The sequence below is a fragment of the Poecile atricapillus genome, chromosome W, assembly GCF_030490865.1.
Source record: "Poecile atricapillus isolate bPoeAtr1 chromosome W, bPoeAtr1.hap1, whole genome shotgun sequence".
Taxonomy (NCBI): domain Eukaryota; kingdom Metazoa; phylum Chordata; class Aves; order Passeriformes; family Paridae; genus Poecile; species Poecile atricapillus.
Genome location: NC_081288.1, coordinates 84,709,088 through 84,726,613, shown reverse-complemented (window position 1 = coordinate 84,726,613; position 17,526 = coordinate 84,709,088). Strand labels below are relative to the sequence as shown.

Here is a 17,526-nt window from a genome sequence, read left to right as displayed (position 1 = left end):
TGTTTTTGAATAATCTTTTAATAGTGCTATGGAGATGTGAAACTCTATAGAAACTGTAAAATATTGAAAATCAGTACAGGAAGTGTACTAAAAATTTCATAATAATCACTCAATCCCCTGTTTCATATAATTGTTCCAGATAGTGTTATTTTGCCCAGTTCACTTTATTTGTTTAAAAATAGCTATTATAGGATTTTAATAATAATGCAAAGTTATAAATCATTATAGGACAATAATATCAGTTTTTGTTCAAATAATTAAGTCTCAGAAGCCATCATTTTTTATTTCCACTATTAATATTTATTTATTCTTATTAAATAGCTACATAGTAATGTTTTACCTGCACATTAAAGAGAAGCGAATTAGTTTCAGCATGTGCCTGGAAGATTGCCAGACCTCTGGTAGCAGTTGTCTTGCTTGATTTGACTGCCTGTTCTTTGGATGCTTCATGTTGTGAGGCAGTGGACTTCTGTATGAGTGAGTGGGGTCAGCATTTATAATTTTCAGTTTTTGTGGGAAAACTCCCACATCAGAAATATTTAGTGTCTCTTGCTTAAATTTAAGAGTTCTGAGCTGTTTTTCACAGAAGTCTTTAAAATCTCATTACTTGAATATGATTTACTGATAAACATCATGCAAGTGCATATCAGTAATGAGCTCTCACAGAAAAGCAGTATTTTTCTTAATTTAACAGGTATATCAGTTTTATTGAAGAACTACTAAAACACTTAAAAACTTATTGGTCATGAAAATATAACTGTGTAAGACTTCTGTATTATTTTGAATGAAAGGCTTGGGTTCTTTTCAAGCAGTGGAACACAGCTACCACCACTCCTTGCTAAGAAGAAAGTCATTGCCTGCATGATCTATTTGCATTCACAGACACTTCAAAATGATACAGCCTTTTTAATGGTGTGTGTAAGAGGGAATAAAAGTAATTACAGTGTATGATAGCTGTTCCAGGTCTGTTTGTAGAACAGAAAAGTATGAATCAAATCTGGGAGTTTGAAATGTTTAGGTGTTAGATGAGTATATTGGATTAATCTAATTATTTACTTACTTTCTTTTTCCAATGTAGCCAGCAGCCAGCTTCGGGTGTAGCTTATTCCCATCCAACTACAGTTGCCAGCTACACTGTCCACCAGGCACCAGTTGCTGCGCACACTGTCACTGCAGCCTATGCTCCAGCAGCAGCTACAGTTGCAGTAGCCAGGCCTGCTCCAGTAGCTGTTGCAGCTGCTGCAACAGCTGCTGCTTATGGAGGCTATCCTACAGCGCACACAGCTACAGATTATGGTTATACACAGAGGCAACAAGAAGCTCCACCACCACCACCTCCTGTCACTACGCAGAATTACCAGGTGTGTTTAAAAAAAAAAAAAAGTGTAATTTTTAAATGATATGTTAAAAGGAGGAGGCCTGTTTGGATAAGAAAATGTGGTGATATTTATATTTTTTCTTCCATGGCTCACAGATAAAACTAATAGAATGTGAAGTGACTGTTTTCCCGTATGGTGCGTATAGAGGATTATCAGCAGTAATACTGCTAAGATTTAGACAATCACACAATAAATAATGTCTTGACATTTATCTCCAAATGATTTTGTGAACTACTGCTGAAATACTTGTCTTGGCTAGCCTAACTGTCCAAGTGGCATGCAGTTAAATGGGTCATGGAACTGATTTAGATGAAAAAATTGTTCCAATAAAAATTTTCAGTGGGAGATAGAAGTAGTTCCATTGTCAGATTCCTGATTGCCACAGGAGCTCTAGCACCAAATGTAAGAGGATAGAAGATTACTCTAGGAGAAGAACTGTCTTTTGAGTAGATTTTGGGTACCCTTTGTGAGACTACTGCCTACCCTTGTGTGGCTACAGGTTTTTACAAAAGGAAACTGTTGTCTGTTTTCATCTTGCTCTGACCTTTACTGACACTTCTTTGCATTGAATCTAGCAGTTGTCAGCATTTGAGTGTGTCAGTTCAGGATAAGGATTCCACAGAAAATTAACCAACTAAAAAAGGAACAGCATCTTTCCATGGGATTGACAGGCTTCTGCAGAATTTCCCTTGTTCTGCACAGTTGTGGTGCCAATGCAAGAGATGGATATGGGATCATGTAGGGTGAGGAGAGATGTGATGGTACCTCAGACAACTTGCCATTCTTACACTGGCTTAAATGTCTTATGAAACAACATCCTGTCAGTGACTGGTATTCCTCTTCAGAAATAAAGAAACTTAGCAATACAAATCAGTGCTGCATCAGTTTTGCAGTTGCAAGATTTCAGTATGTAGTGGTTATCTTAGGGCTTATTTAAGGTGTTTACTCCAAAGAGTGAGAAGTTGCAGTCTTTTCTGTCTGTCTAGATTAACACAGTGCAAGGGTATATACACATCAGTAACCTTAGCCCATTGGTTTCAATCAGACAGCCTAGATGCAGAAAGATGAGTGGTTTTACATGGCCAGATAGTTTCCTATTAGAAATGTGAGCTTTATTTGTATTGTTATCAGCTTTTTTGCTACATAATCTAGACTCTAATTTGCATTTTTATTTGTTTAAAGCTACTATACTGTTGTTGTATGTTATGAATTCCTTTATATGGCTTTGTACTTTGTTACATATGGTAATGAAGCAAAATGTAGGAGTCTTTCCAGTAGCATGTTTACACATAATTACAAGGTTGTTAAACTAGTCAGTTACTATATGCATTCAGATAGAAAAGAGTCCCCTAAATTAAAGAAAAATACAAGAAAGACATTGAGGCACTGGAGCATGTCCAAAGAAGGGCAGTGAAGATGGTGAAGGGTCTGGAACATAAGTCTTCTGAGGAGTGGCTGAGGGAGCTAGGGTTGTGTAGCCTTGAGAAGAAGAGGCTGAGGGGAGATCTTACTGTTCTGAAAAAAAGTTGTAGTGAGGTGGGTCTCAGTCTCATTTCACAAGTGACAACACAAAAAGAAATGGCCTCAAGTTGCACCAGGGGAGGTTTGGTTTTGATTTTAGGAAAAAATTTCTTTACAGGACAGGTTCTAAAGCACTGGAACTGGCTGCCCAGGGAAGTGGTGGAGTCACCATTCCTGGAAATGTTAAAAAGATGTGTGGATATGGTTTGGTAGTGAACATGGTGGTAGTGCTAGGTTGACTGTTGGACCTGGTGATCTTAGAGGTCTTTTCTAACTGTAATGATTCTATGATTTCATTCACCAGCACCCCCAAGTCCTTGGCAGGGCTGCTCTCAATTTCTTCATTCCCCACCCTGTATTGATACAAGACATTACTCAGACCCACGTGCAGCACCTTGCACTTGGTCTTGTTGAACCTCATGAGTTTCCTGTGGGCCACATCTTGGGCTTGTCCAGGTCGCTCTGGATGGCATCCCATCCTTAAGGAGTGTCAACTGTACTGCTCAGCTTGGTGTCATCTGAAAACTTGCTGAGGGTGCACTCAATCCTTTCATCTATGTCATTGATGAAGACATTGAATAACACTTGGTCCCAATACGAACCCCTGAGGGACACCACTTGTCACCGATGTCCATTGGGACACTGAGCCATTGACAGCTACACTCTGGATGCAACCATCCAAGCAATTCCTTATCCACTGAACAGCCCACCCATTGAATCCTCTCTCCAACTGAGAGAGAAGGATATTGTGGGGGACCATGTCAAAGGCTTTACAGAAGTCCAGATAGATGACATCTGTAGCCCTTCCCTTGTCCACTGATGGAGTCACTCCATCGTAGATGGCCACTAGGTTGGTCAGACTTGCCCTTGGTGAAGCCCTTCTGATTGTCCTGAATCACCTCCCTGTCTTTCATGTGCCTTAGCAGAGCTCCTAGGAAGATCTGTTCCAGGATCTTCCCAGGCACAGATGTGATGCTGACAGGGCGGTAGTTCCCAGGGTCTTCCTTTCTACCCTTTTTAAAGATGGGTGCAACGTTTCCCTTTTTCCAGTCACCTGGGACTTCATGTGACTGCCATGACTTTTCAAATATGATGGAGAATGGCTTGGCAACTACATCAGCCGATTCCCCTCAGGACTGATTCATCTCATCAGGTCCTATAGACCTATGTATGTTCAGGTTCCTCAGGTGGTCATGAACCTGATCTTCTCTTACAGTGGGAGGGACTTTGCTCTCCCAGTCTGTCTTGCAGTCTATCCACTCGAGAAGTGTGGGAAGAGAGGTTGCCATTGAAGACACTGAGTCAAAAAAAGCTTTTGAGTACCTCAGCCTTTTCCTCATTATTATTGAGAGTTTGCCAGTCTTGCTTATCAGGAGTGGTACATCTTCTTTGACCTTCCTTTTCTGGCTGACATACCTGTAAAAGTCCTTCCTGTTATTCTTTGCCTCCTTTGTCAAGGTCAGCTCCTGCTGTACCTTGGCCTTCCACACATCATCCTGACACAACCGGTGTCCCTATATGTTTTCCAGGACACCTGTCCTTGATTCCACTGCCTGCGCATTTCCCTCTTGCCCTTTAGTTTGACTCAGCCATACTGGTCTCCTGCCTTGTTTGCCTGACTTCTTGTGCCTGGGGATCGCAAGCTCTCTTTGCTCAATGGAAGACTTCCTTCAAGATCTGCCAGCTCTGTTCTGCTCTTTGTCCCTGAGGGCAGTTTCTCAGGGGGGTCCTATTGACTAGCTCCTTGAACAGCTGGAAGCTTATTTTCCTAAATTTCTGGGTCTTGACTCTGCCTGACCCATATTCCTCAGGACTTCAAACTCCATGAGTGCATGATCACTGCAGCCCGGGCTGCCTCCAATCTTGATGACCCTCATTAGCTCACTTACACTGGTGACCATCAGGTGTAGTATTGCATCCCCTCTAGTAGTGCTGTCTATTACTTGGCTCAAGAAGTTATCCTTCATGCATTCCAGGAGTCTCTTGGATTGCCTACAGCTCCTTGTGCTACTTTCCCAGCAGATGTTGGGGTGGTTGAAGCCCCCCAGCAGGACAAGAACCTGCAAGTGCGACGTCTTCTGTAGCTGGAGCAAGAAGGCTTTGTCAATAGGCTTCTGATTGAGCAGCCTGTAGTAAGCACCAATCACAGGGTTCCCTTTATCATCTCACTCTATTTCTTACTCATGAGCTTTCAACCTTCTCATGGCTGTTCTTCAGAGACAGCTCTTCATAATCTATCCATTTCTTGACAAAGGGGGAAACCCCTCCACCCCTCTTTTTCTCTGTCCCTTTTGAACAGCCTGTAGCCATTGATAATCACTCCAGTCATGGGATTTGTCCCACTAAGTTTCAGTAATGGCAACAAGGTTGTAGCTTTGTAGCATCATGGAGACTTCCAACTCCTCCTGTTTGTTGCCCATGCTGTGTGCATTGGTATAAAGGCATCTAAGCTGGGCTGTCAGCATGTCACCTTTTTTAGAGGAACACCCCTCCTTTGAGGTGTTTCCCTGGTGGCTTCTATTACCTCAGGAGCCCCTGGCTCATCTCTGTAAGTCTTCAAGCATGCTTCAGTGTGGCTAGTACGTCTCAGAGTCACTGTCTGAAGGCCCTTGCTACCACTCCATCCCTCTAATCTTGATGTGTTGTCCCACAGCTTGTCAAGGACAAGCCTGATATTATCCCCCTCCCCCATCATGTCTGGTTTAAAGGTCTCTATCAATGAGTGCTTCTAGCTCCTGAGCAAAGACACTCTTCCCCTTTTGAGAAGGGGGAAGCCCATCTGATTCCAGCATGCCTGGTGTCATGTAGGCCATCCCATTATACAAACGTGAAATTGTGGCAGTGGCACCAGCCACGGAGCCATGTATTAGACTGGGCTCGTCTGTTTCTTCCAATGTCTCTGCCCACAACTGGGAGGATAGAGGAGAAAATAACCTGTGCTCCAGATTCCCTTACCAGCTACTCCAAGGTCCTGAAGTCTCTTTTGATAGCCTTTGGACTACGTATTGTGATTTCATTACCACCCATGTGGAAGACCAATGATGGGTAGTAGTCTGAGGGCTGTACCAAGCTAGAGAACTTTCCCAGTCATGTCTTTAACCCGGGCCCCAGGGAGGCAGCACACTTCCCTAAGAGGAGGGTCCATCCAGCATATTGTACCCTCTGTTCACCTTAGAAGGCAACTGCCTACAGCTGAAATCTGTCTTTTCCTCGTGGAGGTGGTCATTATACAGAGGGTAGACCTTTCTGACTGGCAACACCTTTGGTGTGTAGATGGACCTCCATCCTCATCATCCTTTGGCCTTCTACATCTTTGTACCTATTGTACAGAGGCACCTGGGAGGGTGAAGTGGGAAAGGAGGGGATTCACCTGCTGCCCCAAGCAAGGACTTGCCTCCATTTGCCCTTTTTCTTTGAGCTATTGCCTTCTACCTGTCCAAAGGGAAAAATATTGGACCCCCTTGATATTGTTTCTTTTTTTTCTGGTGGCCCTTCCTGTCTTAGGGAGGGCCAAGCCATGGTTCCAAGTTTTTAACTTGTGAATATATTGTGGTTTGTGGAGATCTGTGGTGGTTTTTTCCTTCATATTTTACAGGAATGCAGTCTCATATAGTCATGAAAAACTAGTGTGCATTGAGTTGCTTTTTGGTAACAAAAATAATTTGGAAGGAAAAAAGTAGTTTAATAGCATGAGATTAATTCCTATATTATGTCTGAAAAAACATTCAGGGTTGTCTTCAGGCCTGAAGTATCTGTAAACATAAATTTAATTTCTTTAATGCATATATTGGTATATAATGTATCTGTAAATATTTTTTAAATCTACTTAAGTAGAATCGAAGAAAAATCTTTGACTCTGCTAATGATTTTTATTATTCCAGATATATACTTGGAGAAATTTGATGGGTTTTCTTTTTTGAATTTTTAGGATTCCTATTCGTATGTTCGATCTACTGCCCCAGCTGTAGCTTATGACAGCAAACAATACTATCAACAACCAACAGCAACTGCTGCGGCTGTGGCTGCTGCTGCCCAGCCTCAACCTTCAGTAGCTGAGTCATACTACCAGACAGGTATGTGGCATGATTCAAACTCCTGTCATTATATACAGTCTGTATACTATTTTAATAGCTTAAAAATATATCTTTGAATATTTCATATTATCAGATTTATTATTTTGACATGTAATCCCTGTCAATGTTTAGAAAAAAACTTGATGCACCTGGAACTTGAATATTATTGTGACATTGCCATAAGTAACTATCTTTGAGGTTTGGATTGTTATTAATACACTCAAAACGTACTTCTAGGCAAACATTTTTGCTGAAGTAGGTTGAAAAAGTCAATGGTGGGTTCAGATGCTAACTTGGTTAGAAAGATACTTTAAAAAAATTCTTTAGTTAATATATATAGTTCTTTAATTATTGGTATCATAAATGCTACAATACAGAAATCCTATTTACTTTTTTTTTACTATAATTAGAAATAATAACAAAGTTTAGATGTACTTTGGTTTAGTGTGTACTCTAGTAAAACCATTGAAGGAGAAGGTTGTTTAAAAACATGGCAGCACAGTTAAAAATATGTAAATAAATCTGAGGCTTGCTAATGTGAGCTTCGATGTGATTAAACCATTGTGGGATGTATGGTAGCTGAAGTATAACCATTAATGTAAAAAGACCAAACAAAACTCAGTCAAAAAAAGGCAAAAACCAACCAAACTAAAACAAAACCCAGTTGTTAATGTGTTTATTCCCTAGCATATCATTAAGTATTGCTTAATATAGTTTGCATTTCATTCAACTAAAGCATATCAATGTTTGTACACTTCTATGTTCTATCCTAATTAGCTCCAAAAGCAGGATATAGCCAAGGGGCAACTCAGTATACCCAAGCCCAGCAAACACGACAAGTAACAGCTATAAAACCTGCAACCCCAAGTCCAGCAACAACTACATTTTCTATATATCCAGTATCCTCTACTGTGCAGCCGGTAGCAGCTGCAGCTACTGTTGTTCCATCCTATACTCAAAGTGCAACATACAGTACAACAGCAGTTACTTATTCTGGTAAGAATTTTGCATATTATATTGCTGGGATCTTTGCATTTGTTACAGGAGAGGATTTAAATACTCAGCATTTTAGCAGTTTATGTTCAATTACATCATAGTCTACTGAGAAATATCAACCAGTTAAATCATAATAATGACAAAATATTTTTATGTATCTTTAAAAGAGGTTTGATGCTTGTATGTGCCTATTTTGTTACATGTGAGAATATACTAAGTGTTGGCATTGCTACATGCACAAGTGTTTTGTGACTTACTGTAAAGTTTGGAGAGAAAAGATGGGGGATAGAAAAAATAAGGAAACACAAATATAACTCAGGGAAATTTGGAGCATGCTGCCATCAAGCAGCAATTAGAGACAAGGAGGAGCAGTCAAATATAAATCTTGTAAGTTTGGGTTGTCTTGACCCAAGATGGGAGGAGAATGGGTGCTACAAAGAAAGACTTTCCTTCAAACACTAGAAATCCAAAAAGTAGTTAAAGGTGAGAAGATGTTAATTTTATGGCCAGATGGTAATTAACTGGCATATTATAGTTGCCTTGAACTATTTGTTTTGGTTTGTTTTCAATTTAAAAAGGGACTGTAAGACTTCATTGAAACAGAGCTTGATTAGAGGATTAAAATAGTTGAATGAGTAGATGTATAAAGTTTATGGGAAAACTGGCTGAAAAGGTATGAAAGCCCAGTTTCCTTGATTTACTAAAGTTTGATACTAGAAATCAAGGAGTGTCTAGACAGGGTGTACTGCAACCCACTTGAAATAGAAAGGCTAATGCTATTACATTCTATCTTTTATCTTTTATTTTTTTTCCTTAATCTACATAATATCTGTCCTTTTCTGTTTGGCACTTGAACAGTAAATCTGGCTCTGGAAGACTGCTTATTTCAAGTGACCTTTGATAAATCTTTTATTAAAATTCTTGTTGCATCATACTCAGTCTTATCAGATGTACCAGGAAATTTCACATATTCTTTAGGGATGTTTTGATATATTTAGCAGAACAGTGTGTCTGCAAAGTTTTGTCTAAAATCAAATATACTCCTGATACAAATGGTATGCTATGTATTTGAGTACCATGAAACATAAAGAAAAATTCAGACTGCCTGACAAGATCTCAATAAATCATTTATATCCTACTCTATTATGCAATATGCTTGGAATTAGTGTATTATGTAGTTGATACATGATGTACAGTGATGTAACATTTATTTTATTTTGATCTTTGAGGTACCTCTTATTCTGGCTATGAAGCTGCAGTATATTCAGCTGCATCATCCTATTACCAGCAGCAGCAGCAGAAACAGGCAGCAGCAGCAGCAGCTGCTGCTGCAACAGCTGCTTGGACAGGGACCACCTTTACTAAAAAGGCACCATTCCAAAATAAGCAACTGAAACCAAAGCAACCTCCCAAACTGCCCCAGATCCACTACTGTGATGTTTGCAAGATCAGCTGTGCTGGACCACAGGTACCTGTATTATGTAATATCCTGCTATATGCTTTAATCATAGTTTTTTCAGCTAAAAAATTGGCCCCTTTAAGAATATTTGTTAATTTTTAAAGACCTGATTCTATACTTATACTAAATTAATAATTAAATGAAAATGTATGCTATAATAGAAAGAGGCCATATGAGAAGACAAAAAGATGCATCCCCTTAGCTTGTACAGAGAAGCTTCAGCTGTGCTTTAGATTCCAGAAGTATTCTAAACTTTGAATTTTATTTTTTTTTGAACATAGCAAACTTCTTAGAAAATACTTTTTTCAAAACTTTGTGAATGGTTGTCAGGGTTTGACACTGGCTAGAAGCCAGGCACCCACGAAGAACCATTCACTCATTCTCCTCTGCTGTAGCTGAGCAGAGGAGGGGGAAAGAAAAACTAAAAGGCTCATGGGGTCAGATAAGAATTAGGAAAAAGCATTCTAAGGGAAAATCAGGCTCAAAATGTAAAAGGTATAAAGAAAAATGTATTAACAGAATTAAAAGAGGATAATGAGAACTAAAATAAACCTTTAGAACACCTTCTCCCCCTCCCTCAAGCCCTTCTTATCTTCCCACCAACAGCACAGGGAGACAAAACATGGGGTTTTTAGTCAGTTTGTCATTTTTAAGTTTTTCTTCAATTTGCTTAGGGAGAGGAGTCCCTTCTGTTATGCTGTGGAGTCCTTCCCAGGGGAGACAGTTCTCTGTGAATTTCTCCAGCATGGTTCTAATTTTCACAAGTAGCAGCCCCGCCCAACCTGCTGCAATGTGAGTCCTTCCCACGGGCAAACAGTCTTGTCACAACTGTTTGCTTGGGTCATTTAGTTCATGGGGTATAGCCATCCTTTTAAGGATGAGCTGTTCTAGTTTGGAAGCAAGGGTCCTCTTCCTCTGTTCCTGGAAGCAAGGGTCTTCTCTCTCTGTTCACGTTTCTCACTAAATTACAGCTTTTCAGCATCCACACTGCCAGAGTGAGTATCTTTTCTGATGGGCTGTGGGTAGAATTCTACATCCCCCCATTCACTTCATGAATTACAGGGAAAAAAACCAGTTTGTTGTATTATAGTCCTCACCATGGCTTGCAGAAGAATCTCAGCTCCAACACCTGGAGCACTTCCTCCTCCCCCTCCCTCCTTTTTCACCAACCTTAGTGTCACCATGTTGTTCTCCTCATGTGTCTTCACCTTTTCCTTTTCTCTGACTTGGGAGAAAATTGGTGTCCATAAGTTTATTTGTTCTCAAGTTCTATCAATTGAAAAGTTTTTTTAGAGTTCTGCAGTGCTGAAAGGTTGATCCTGTCCGGGCTCTGCATCAGGGGATTGCTTGCCATGCCTCTTGCTGTTGGTCATGTGGTCCCTGCTGGGACCACACGAGCCACGACAGCCACCAGCTCCAGTCAGCGTCTCTCCTCATGTGGGGTGCCAAAAAGGAAAAACTGCTGCCACTGCTTCTGCCCTTCTGTTCACAGCATGGCTGCTAAAAGTGGCTAAGCAAGTAAAGTTCATTGTGAGCCATGCGAAGATGGCAGCGGCTGCATGGCACCACCCTGGCTGTGCCGATCCTGGCCATGCAGCTGATCCCGGCCATGTGGCTGCTCCTGGCACCAGGATGGCAGCGTCTGTGCAGCTGCCTCTGGCCACATGTGCGCTCCCGGTGCTGGCCCCAGTTGCATGGTCTCAGCCAGGTGGCTGCTTGCAGTGCTAGAATAGCCCCCCAGCAGCATGGCCTCAGTGGCCATGCCAGGAAGGGGCCTGGCAGCCCCCCTAACCACCCCTTGGAGGGGAGGAAGAAAGAGAGCTTGCACATGTTTTTTTGCTCTTAAATATGTCATCACGGAGGTGTTACTAACTTCTCTAATTGGGCCAGCCAATGTCCATTGTCAGAGTCTTCAGGGATTGGCTCTGCTGAACATGGAAGTTTTGAGGTGCTTCTCTCTCAGAGGCAGCCTCTGTGGCTTCCTCTGCCCCCACTAAAACCCATGTTGTGTTAAACTAATACAGTGGTAATCCTGAAAATGTATTAATTTTATTCCAGCATCCCAGTTTAGTTTCAAAGGAGATACAAGTGCATAAAAAGTAGATAGCGATTAATGAAGTGTTTGTGTGTGTATTTGGCAAAACAGTTCTTACTTTATAGGTAAATTTGTCATTATTTTCCACCCTGTCTGTTCCATAGATTGCCAGTGTTAGTATAGGAACAAATAGCAGCTTCTGTATTTTATTTTCAGTGCAGCTTTATTTATGCGCTACCTTTTTTTGAATTTACTTTTTTAGTTATCTGGATACATTTAATAACTGTGGTCTTGCAATTTGAGGAAAATTCAAAATCATGAATAATTCAATGCAATGTAGGAAAATGCAACTGAGACAGTTTTCTGATCTTATCAAGCTTTCAATGGTAATATATGTTGACCAGTACTTGACTGAGGAAGTGAGAAGGTAGAGGAGTGGAATCCTGGTGGTGAAGAAAATATCTTGGTTTTGGAAGTGCCCTGCTTATGCCTTAAAACATGTCATAAGGAAGCAATGTTCAGTGTAGGAAGTATTTTTCATACAAAGCATGTGTTTTATGGTGTGCTCTATATTACATGTATACACATGAATGATGAAAGAGCAGTACAAAACCAGCTGTGTGTATTTTTTATTTAAACAGACTTATAAAGAACACTTAGAAGGCCAGAAACACAAAAAGAAAGAAGCAGCATTAAAAGCTTCCCAGAACACCAATAACAGCAGTACTTCTGCTCGTGGAACTCAGAATCAGTTGCGCTGTGAACTTTGTGATGTGTCTTGTACAGGAGCAGATGCTTATGCTGCCCATATCCGTGGAGCCAAACATCAGAAAGTAAGAACTTAAGAACTTTCTCTTGTCTATATTATACAAGTCAGTCATATATTTCTTCCCATCATTTTTCTCATCTTAGGAGAAAATATGCAGAAACAATATAATTAGAATTTTGTTTAAAGACATTTAGTTCTGCTTTTTGTTTCAAAATTATCTTTAAGCTCACTATTAGAAGGGCCTTGTTGGGAGAAAGGGGAAAAACATATGTCTACAGCATCAAGGAGAAGAAGATGTATTGTGAAGGGTTTGTAAATTGTAAGAAGAAGGTATAGAGTAAGATGGGGAAAAGTGTCAGTGAGGACATGCAGTAGCGTGCTTGTGCCCCCTAACACTTCTCAAGACATCTCTTGACATTCTTATTTGGTACTATGAAGCTCTCTGTGCTTTGAAACACTGTAAACTGAGTAAGTGCCAAGGGTTGGGTTTATCATGTGTCACTTTTTGGTATTTAAAAAAAAAAAAAAAAAAAAAGGCATATGGAAACAAGAAACAATGTCCTGTAGTAGATTTTATTAATATGTTTAAAGAGTTTTGGTAAGCATGCTTTCCCTATTGTCTGTGTGCAGTTAGGTGAGCATTTTAGAATAAAGACTGCAAGCTGCACTGTGAACCTCTGTGACCTGTGTTCTAAATTTGGTCATATGACAATAAATGGAATGGCACAGTGTAGAATATGTGTTTAGATATTACAGATTTTCCTCAAAGCTATGGAATTATTAATGTAAGTAACAAAGTATTAATATTCAGCTTTTATAGCCCTTTGTATCTCAGAACACTGTACAAAGTGGCATCAGTAATATCATTCCTATTCAAGTAAATAAATCTCATAGCAAATTTAAAATAATTTTCCAAATATTATTTTTTGTTAGTAGAAGAACAAAAATTATAATTTACATAGATTTGCTTAATGTTTGTTCTTTCATTAATGAAGTTGATTCATGAAATTTTTGGGTTATGCCCAGTAACTTCATAGGTATATGGAGTACGATAATATATTATCTTTGTATATTTGGATGTCCCTTTCTCTTCCTCATAGATAGTTGCTAACTAATGCTAAGTTAGGTTGTCATCACTGTAGAAATGGAATCTCAAAAGACACTTTCTTTGGTACACTGAAGAACCTTGTGCATTCTAGTGGGAAAAAAAGTAATCTGGAAGAGTTGCTTGAACTTAAATTTGTAATATTATGTGACATTAATATGTCTGTATTCAGATGAGGAACATGCTTAAAATAAGAATAAAAAACTAAGAAGTGTATGTATACACTTGTGTGCATATCATAGAATTTTTTAGGGTGTAAAAGCCCTCTAATATTATAGACTCCAAGCATTAAACTAAGGCTGCCAAGTCCACCACTAAACCATGTCCCTAAGCACTACATCTACATGTCTTTCATGACTTTTAAATCCCTCCAGAGATGGTGACTCAGCCACTTCCCTGGGTAGCCTCTTCCAATGCTTGGCAACCCTTTCAGTGAAGAAATTTTTTCTAATATCCAATTTAAACCTCCTCTGGCACAACTTGAGGCCATTTCCTCTTGTCCTATCTCTTGCTACATGGGAGAAGAGACCAACACCCACCTGGCTACAGCCTCCTTTCAGGTAGTTGTAGAGAGTGATAAGGTCTCTGCTGAACCTCCTTTTCTTCAGGCTAAACAACCCCAGCTCCCTCAGCCACTCCTCATAAGGCTTGTGCTTTAGACATTTTACCAGCTTTGTTGCCCTTATTTGGATGCACTCTACGACCTCAACATCTGTCTTGTTTTGAGGGGCCCAAAACTGAACACAGGATTTGAGTTGTGGCCTCACCAGTGCCAAGTACAAAAGGACAGTCACTTCCCTAGTCCTGCAGGCTGCACTATTTCTGTTACAGGCCAGGATGTCATTGGCCTTCTTGACCACCTAGGCACACGCTGGCTCATGTTCAGCTGGCTGTTGGCCAACACTCCTTGGTTCTTTTCCACCGGGCATCCTTTCATCTGTTCTTCCCCAAGCCTGTAGCACTGCAGGGGGTTGTGACCCAAGTGCAGGACCTGGTACTTCACCTTGTTGAACCTGATTGTGTACATGTATTTGCATTAAATACATATTTAGCAGGGTTTTTTTTACTGCTACTTTCAAATCCAGTCTCTAGTTTTCATTTTGCATGTTTTGTTCTTATGGACTACATACATTGCTTTTTCAGGTGATGGTCAGCTGTCACCAAAAAGAAGTATCTCAAGTGTATTGTAAAAAGGCTTCTGCTTATTACTTCTAATAAGCACATGCCTCTTAACTTTCAAGGAGATAAAGAACTCTGAAATATGTCTTTTGCATTCTCCTTAACTCTTTCTGCAGATGTGCTTTAGCAAAAAGAAGATAAAGTCTTTGTCTAAGGAATATCTTCAGTTTTGCTAGGTAACCTGGAAAGTCAGTATAAATATTCTTAAAATGTAGTGATGAAAAGAGACAGTGTTGAATCTGAATTAAATAACTTATTTACAAATATTAGTTGGAACTAAAATAGTTCAACATACTACAATTTTTGGAGGGAGAATAAAAAGCAACCAGGCAACAGAACAGTCATGTTGGAAACATTTTGCTCAAACTGTTTCTTGAGTATTACTGGCTTGTGAGATAGGCTCATCTACACAGCTTTTGGAGTAAATGTCTGAATTTCTAGGGGAAATAAGCAACCTGAGATAACTATTAACTATTTTCTCATTACAGATGATAAGAACTTTTGCATGTCCCTTTTTTTTTCTCCTGAGATCACTTTTAATAAAGAGGCAATAACTTTAAAATAAAATAAAAATATCAATATCACTAGTGATATTGATGTTTCTGTTAAAGCTTCAATAACCTATAACAAGTTAATTTTTTTTATTGCTACCCCAGGGAGATAATATTATTAATTTCTTGTTATTTTATAGGTAGTAAAGTTGCACACAAAACTTGGCAAACCTATTCCTTCAACTGAACCAAATGTGGTTACCCAAGCTGCTACTTCAACATCCACATCTGCTTCTAAACCAGCTGCCTCTGCTTCAAATATAGCAACTAGCAGCAGTACTGTGAACTCCTCTGTTACATCCTCTGCAGTAAAAATTCTTACTCCCACGGCAAATGCACCACTTAACACTGTGTCCAACAACAAAACATCTTCAACTGCTGCTAATATAGCTGTAAAGAAAATATCTCCACCAAAAATAAACTTTGTTGGCAAGTACAGAAGTCAGTCTTTATTTTGAAACCTAACCTATTCTATATTTTTAAAAGATTTTAGTGCAACAAGTACAAATAAATTTAGTTAACTTCTGCATGAGTAATTCTGTTGAATTTAAAGGAATTATTACTGATGGGAAAAATAAGAATGTGTATAACAATTTTGCTTTACAGTTTATACTGTTTTCTGCCCTTTTGTCTTCACCTGACCTCTCTTGGAGGCTTCTCCCACCTTCAGAAAAAGCCTTTGGTTTCTTATGTAGTAGCTGCTGGAGTATTGCAGATTATATTCCAGTTGCTTCTAATTTCAGTTCACAGTCTGGCCTGTTAAGACAGCCTGCAGTAGGTTGGCAGTTGGTAACTGGGAAACTGAAACGTTGTAACACTGGAAATTTAACAGTGGAAACTTTTGAAATAAGCATGACAGACATTTAGAGACAGAAAGCAGTTTTTCAACAGTAAGCTAACTTGCTCTCAAAGGAAAGACCTATGCAGTTGTAACACTGAAAGTATGCTGCCTTTGTTAGTACCTCAAAACCTTTTCATGTTTGTAATTTCTTGGATCCATTTGCAAAAAGAAAACAAATCTGTTGACAAAAAAAATTTAAAATATATTTGCTGGGTTGTTCCCATTCAGTCTTATCTCTTGAAAAAGCATGAAAATGAATGATGACGATTACAACTATATAAAGCAAAAGATTTCTTGCAAAAATAAAAAACTAGATGTTTTAAGTTTTTGTTTAGCTTTTTAAAAAAATTTAATAGTATTTAAGACTGTTTGGTTTAACTAATTTTCAAACTGGTAATGCTTTGACCAGAACATTGATACTTGCAAAACACTTCAGTTTGCATATCATGTATAATTCTCATTTTATGAAAGTTAGAGATTTAACTTTTTTGATTTGTAGGTGGTAATAAACTTCAGACAACAGGAAGTAAACTGGAAGAAATGAAATCAGCTGAAAGTGTTAAAGCAACAACTGCTGCTACAATACAAACACAGGAAGTAAAACCAGACACAGCAGCTGAACCAGTGACACGTACGACTCTTGCTGCCTTGCAAAGTGATGTCCAGCCAGTGGGCCATGACTATGTGGAGGAGGTATTGATATGAAAACATGGATTATTTTTTAACTATTATATGGAGAGAGGTTCTAGTACCTTCATCATCTTTGTGACCTTTCATTGGACTCTCTCTAGTATGTCCATGTTTCTCTTGCACTGGGGAGCCCAGAACTGGACACAAGACTCCAGGTGTGACCTCACCAGTGCTGAGTTGGAGAGGAAGGATCAGCTGTCTTAACCTGCTAGCAATACTTTGTTGAATGCAGCCTGGGATGCCATTTGCCACCTTTGCAGCAAGGGCACATTGTTGATTCAAGTACAACTTAGTGTTCAACAGGACCCCCAGGGCCTCTTTTGTCCAGCTGCTTTCCAGCTGGGTGGCCCCCAGCATATATTGGTACATGAGGCTGTTCCTCCCCAGATGCAGGACTTTGTACTTCTCCCTGTTGAACTTCACAAGGTTCCTGTCAGCCCATTTCTCCAGCCTGTTGAGATCTCTCTGGATGGCAGCTCAACCCTCTGGCCTATCAGCCACTGCATTCAGTTTTGTGTTTTCAGCAAACTTGTTGGGGGTGCACTCTGCCCAATCACCAGATCAATAATGAATATGTTAAACAGAATTGGATCCAACATTGAGCCCTGGGGTACACTGCTAGCTACTGGCCTTCAACTAAATTTCATTCTACTGATCACCACCCTCTGGGCCTTGCCATTCAGCCAGCTTTTGATCCACCTCACTGTATGCTTATCCAGCCCTTACATCAACAGTTAGTCTATGAGGATATTATGGTGAAACTGTCAAAGGCTTTACTGAAGTCCAGGTAGACAACATCAACTGCTCTCCCCACATCTACCAAGCCAGTCACTTCATTGCAGAAGTTTATCAAGTTGATCAAGCATGACTTTCCCTTGGTGAAGCCATGCTGACTACTGATGATGATTTTTTTGTCCTTAATGTGCCT

The 17,526-nt window shown here is 39.7% G+C and overlaps 1 protein-coding gene across 5 annotated transcripts in view; it reads left to right on the top strand.

The window, feature by feature from the left end:
* The window catches only part of LOC131592496 (zinc finger RNA-binding protein-like), a 48,245-nt gene that overhangs the window by 8,947 nt on the left and 21,772 nt on the right, over positions 1–17,526 (top strand). For 3 of the 5 annotated variants that reach the window (XM_058864044.1, XM_058864046.1, XM_058864043.1), the window contains 7 exons: positions 1,079–1,361; positions 6,829–6,973; positions 7,751–7,969; positions 9,199–9,437; positions 12,105–12,296; positions 15,208–15,508; positions 16,408–16,601. In XM_058864044.1, the coding sequence (XP_058720027.1) occupies positions 1,079–1,361; positions 6,829–6,973; positions 7,751–7,969; positions 9,199–9,437; positions 12,105–12,296; positions 15,208–15,508; positions 16,408–16,601 (1,573 nt within the window). The remainder of the gene's footprint in view (positions 1–1,078; positions 1,362–6,828; positions 6,974–7,750; positions 7,970–9,198; positions 9,438–12,104; positions 12,297–15,207; positions 15,509–16,407; positions 16,602–17,526) is intronic. The other 2 variants (XM_058864045.1, XM_058864042.1) reach the window with 1 other exon arrangement.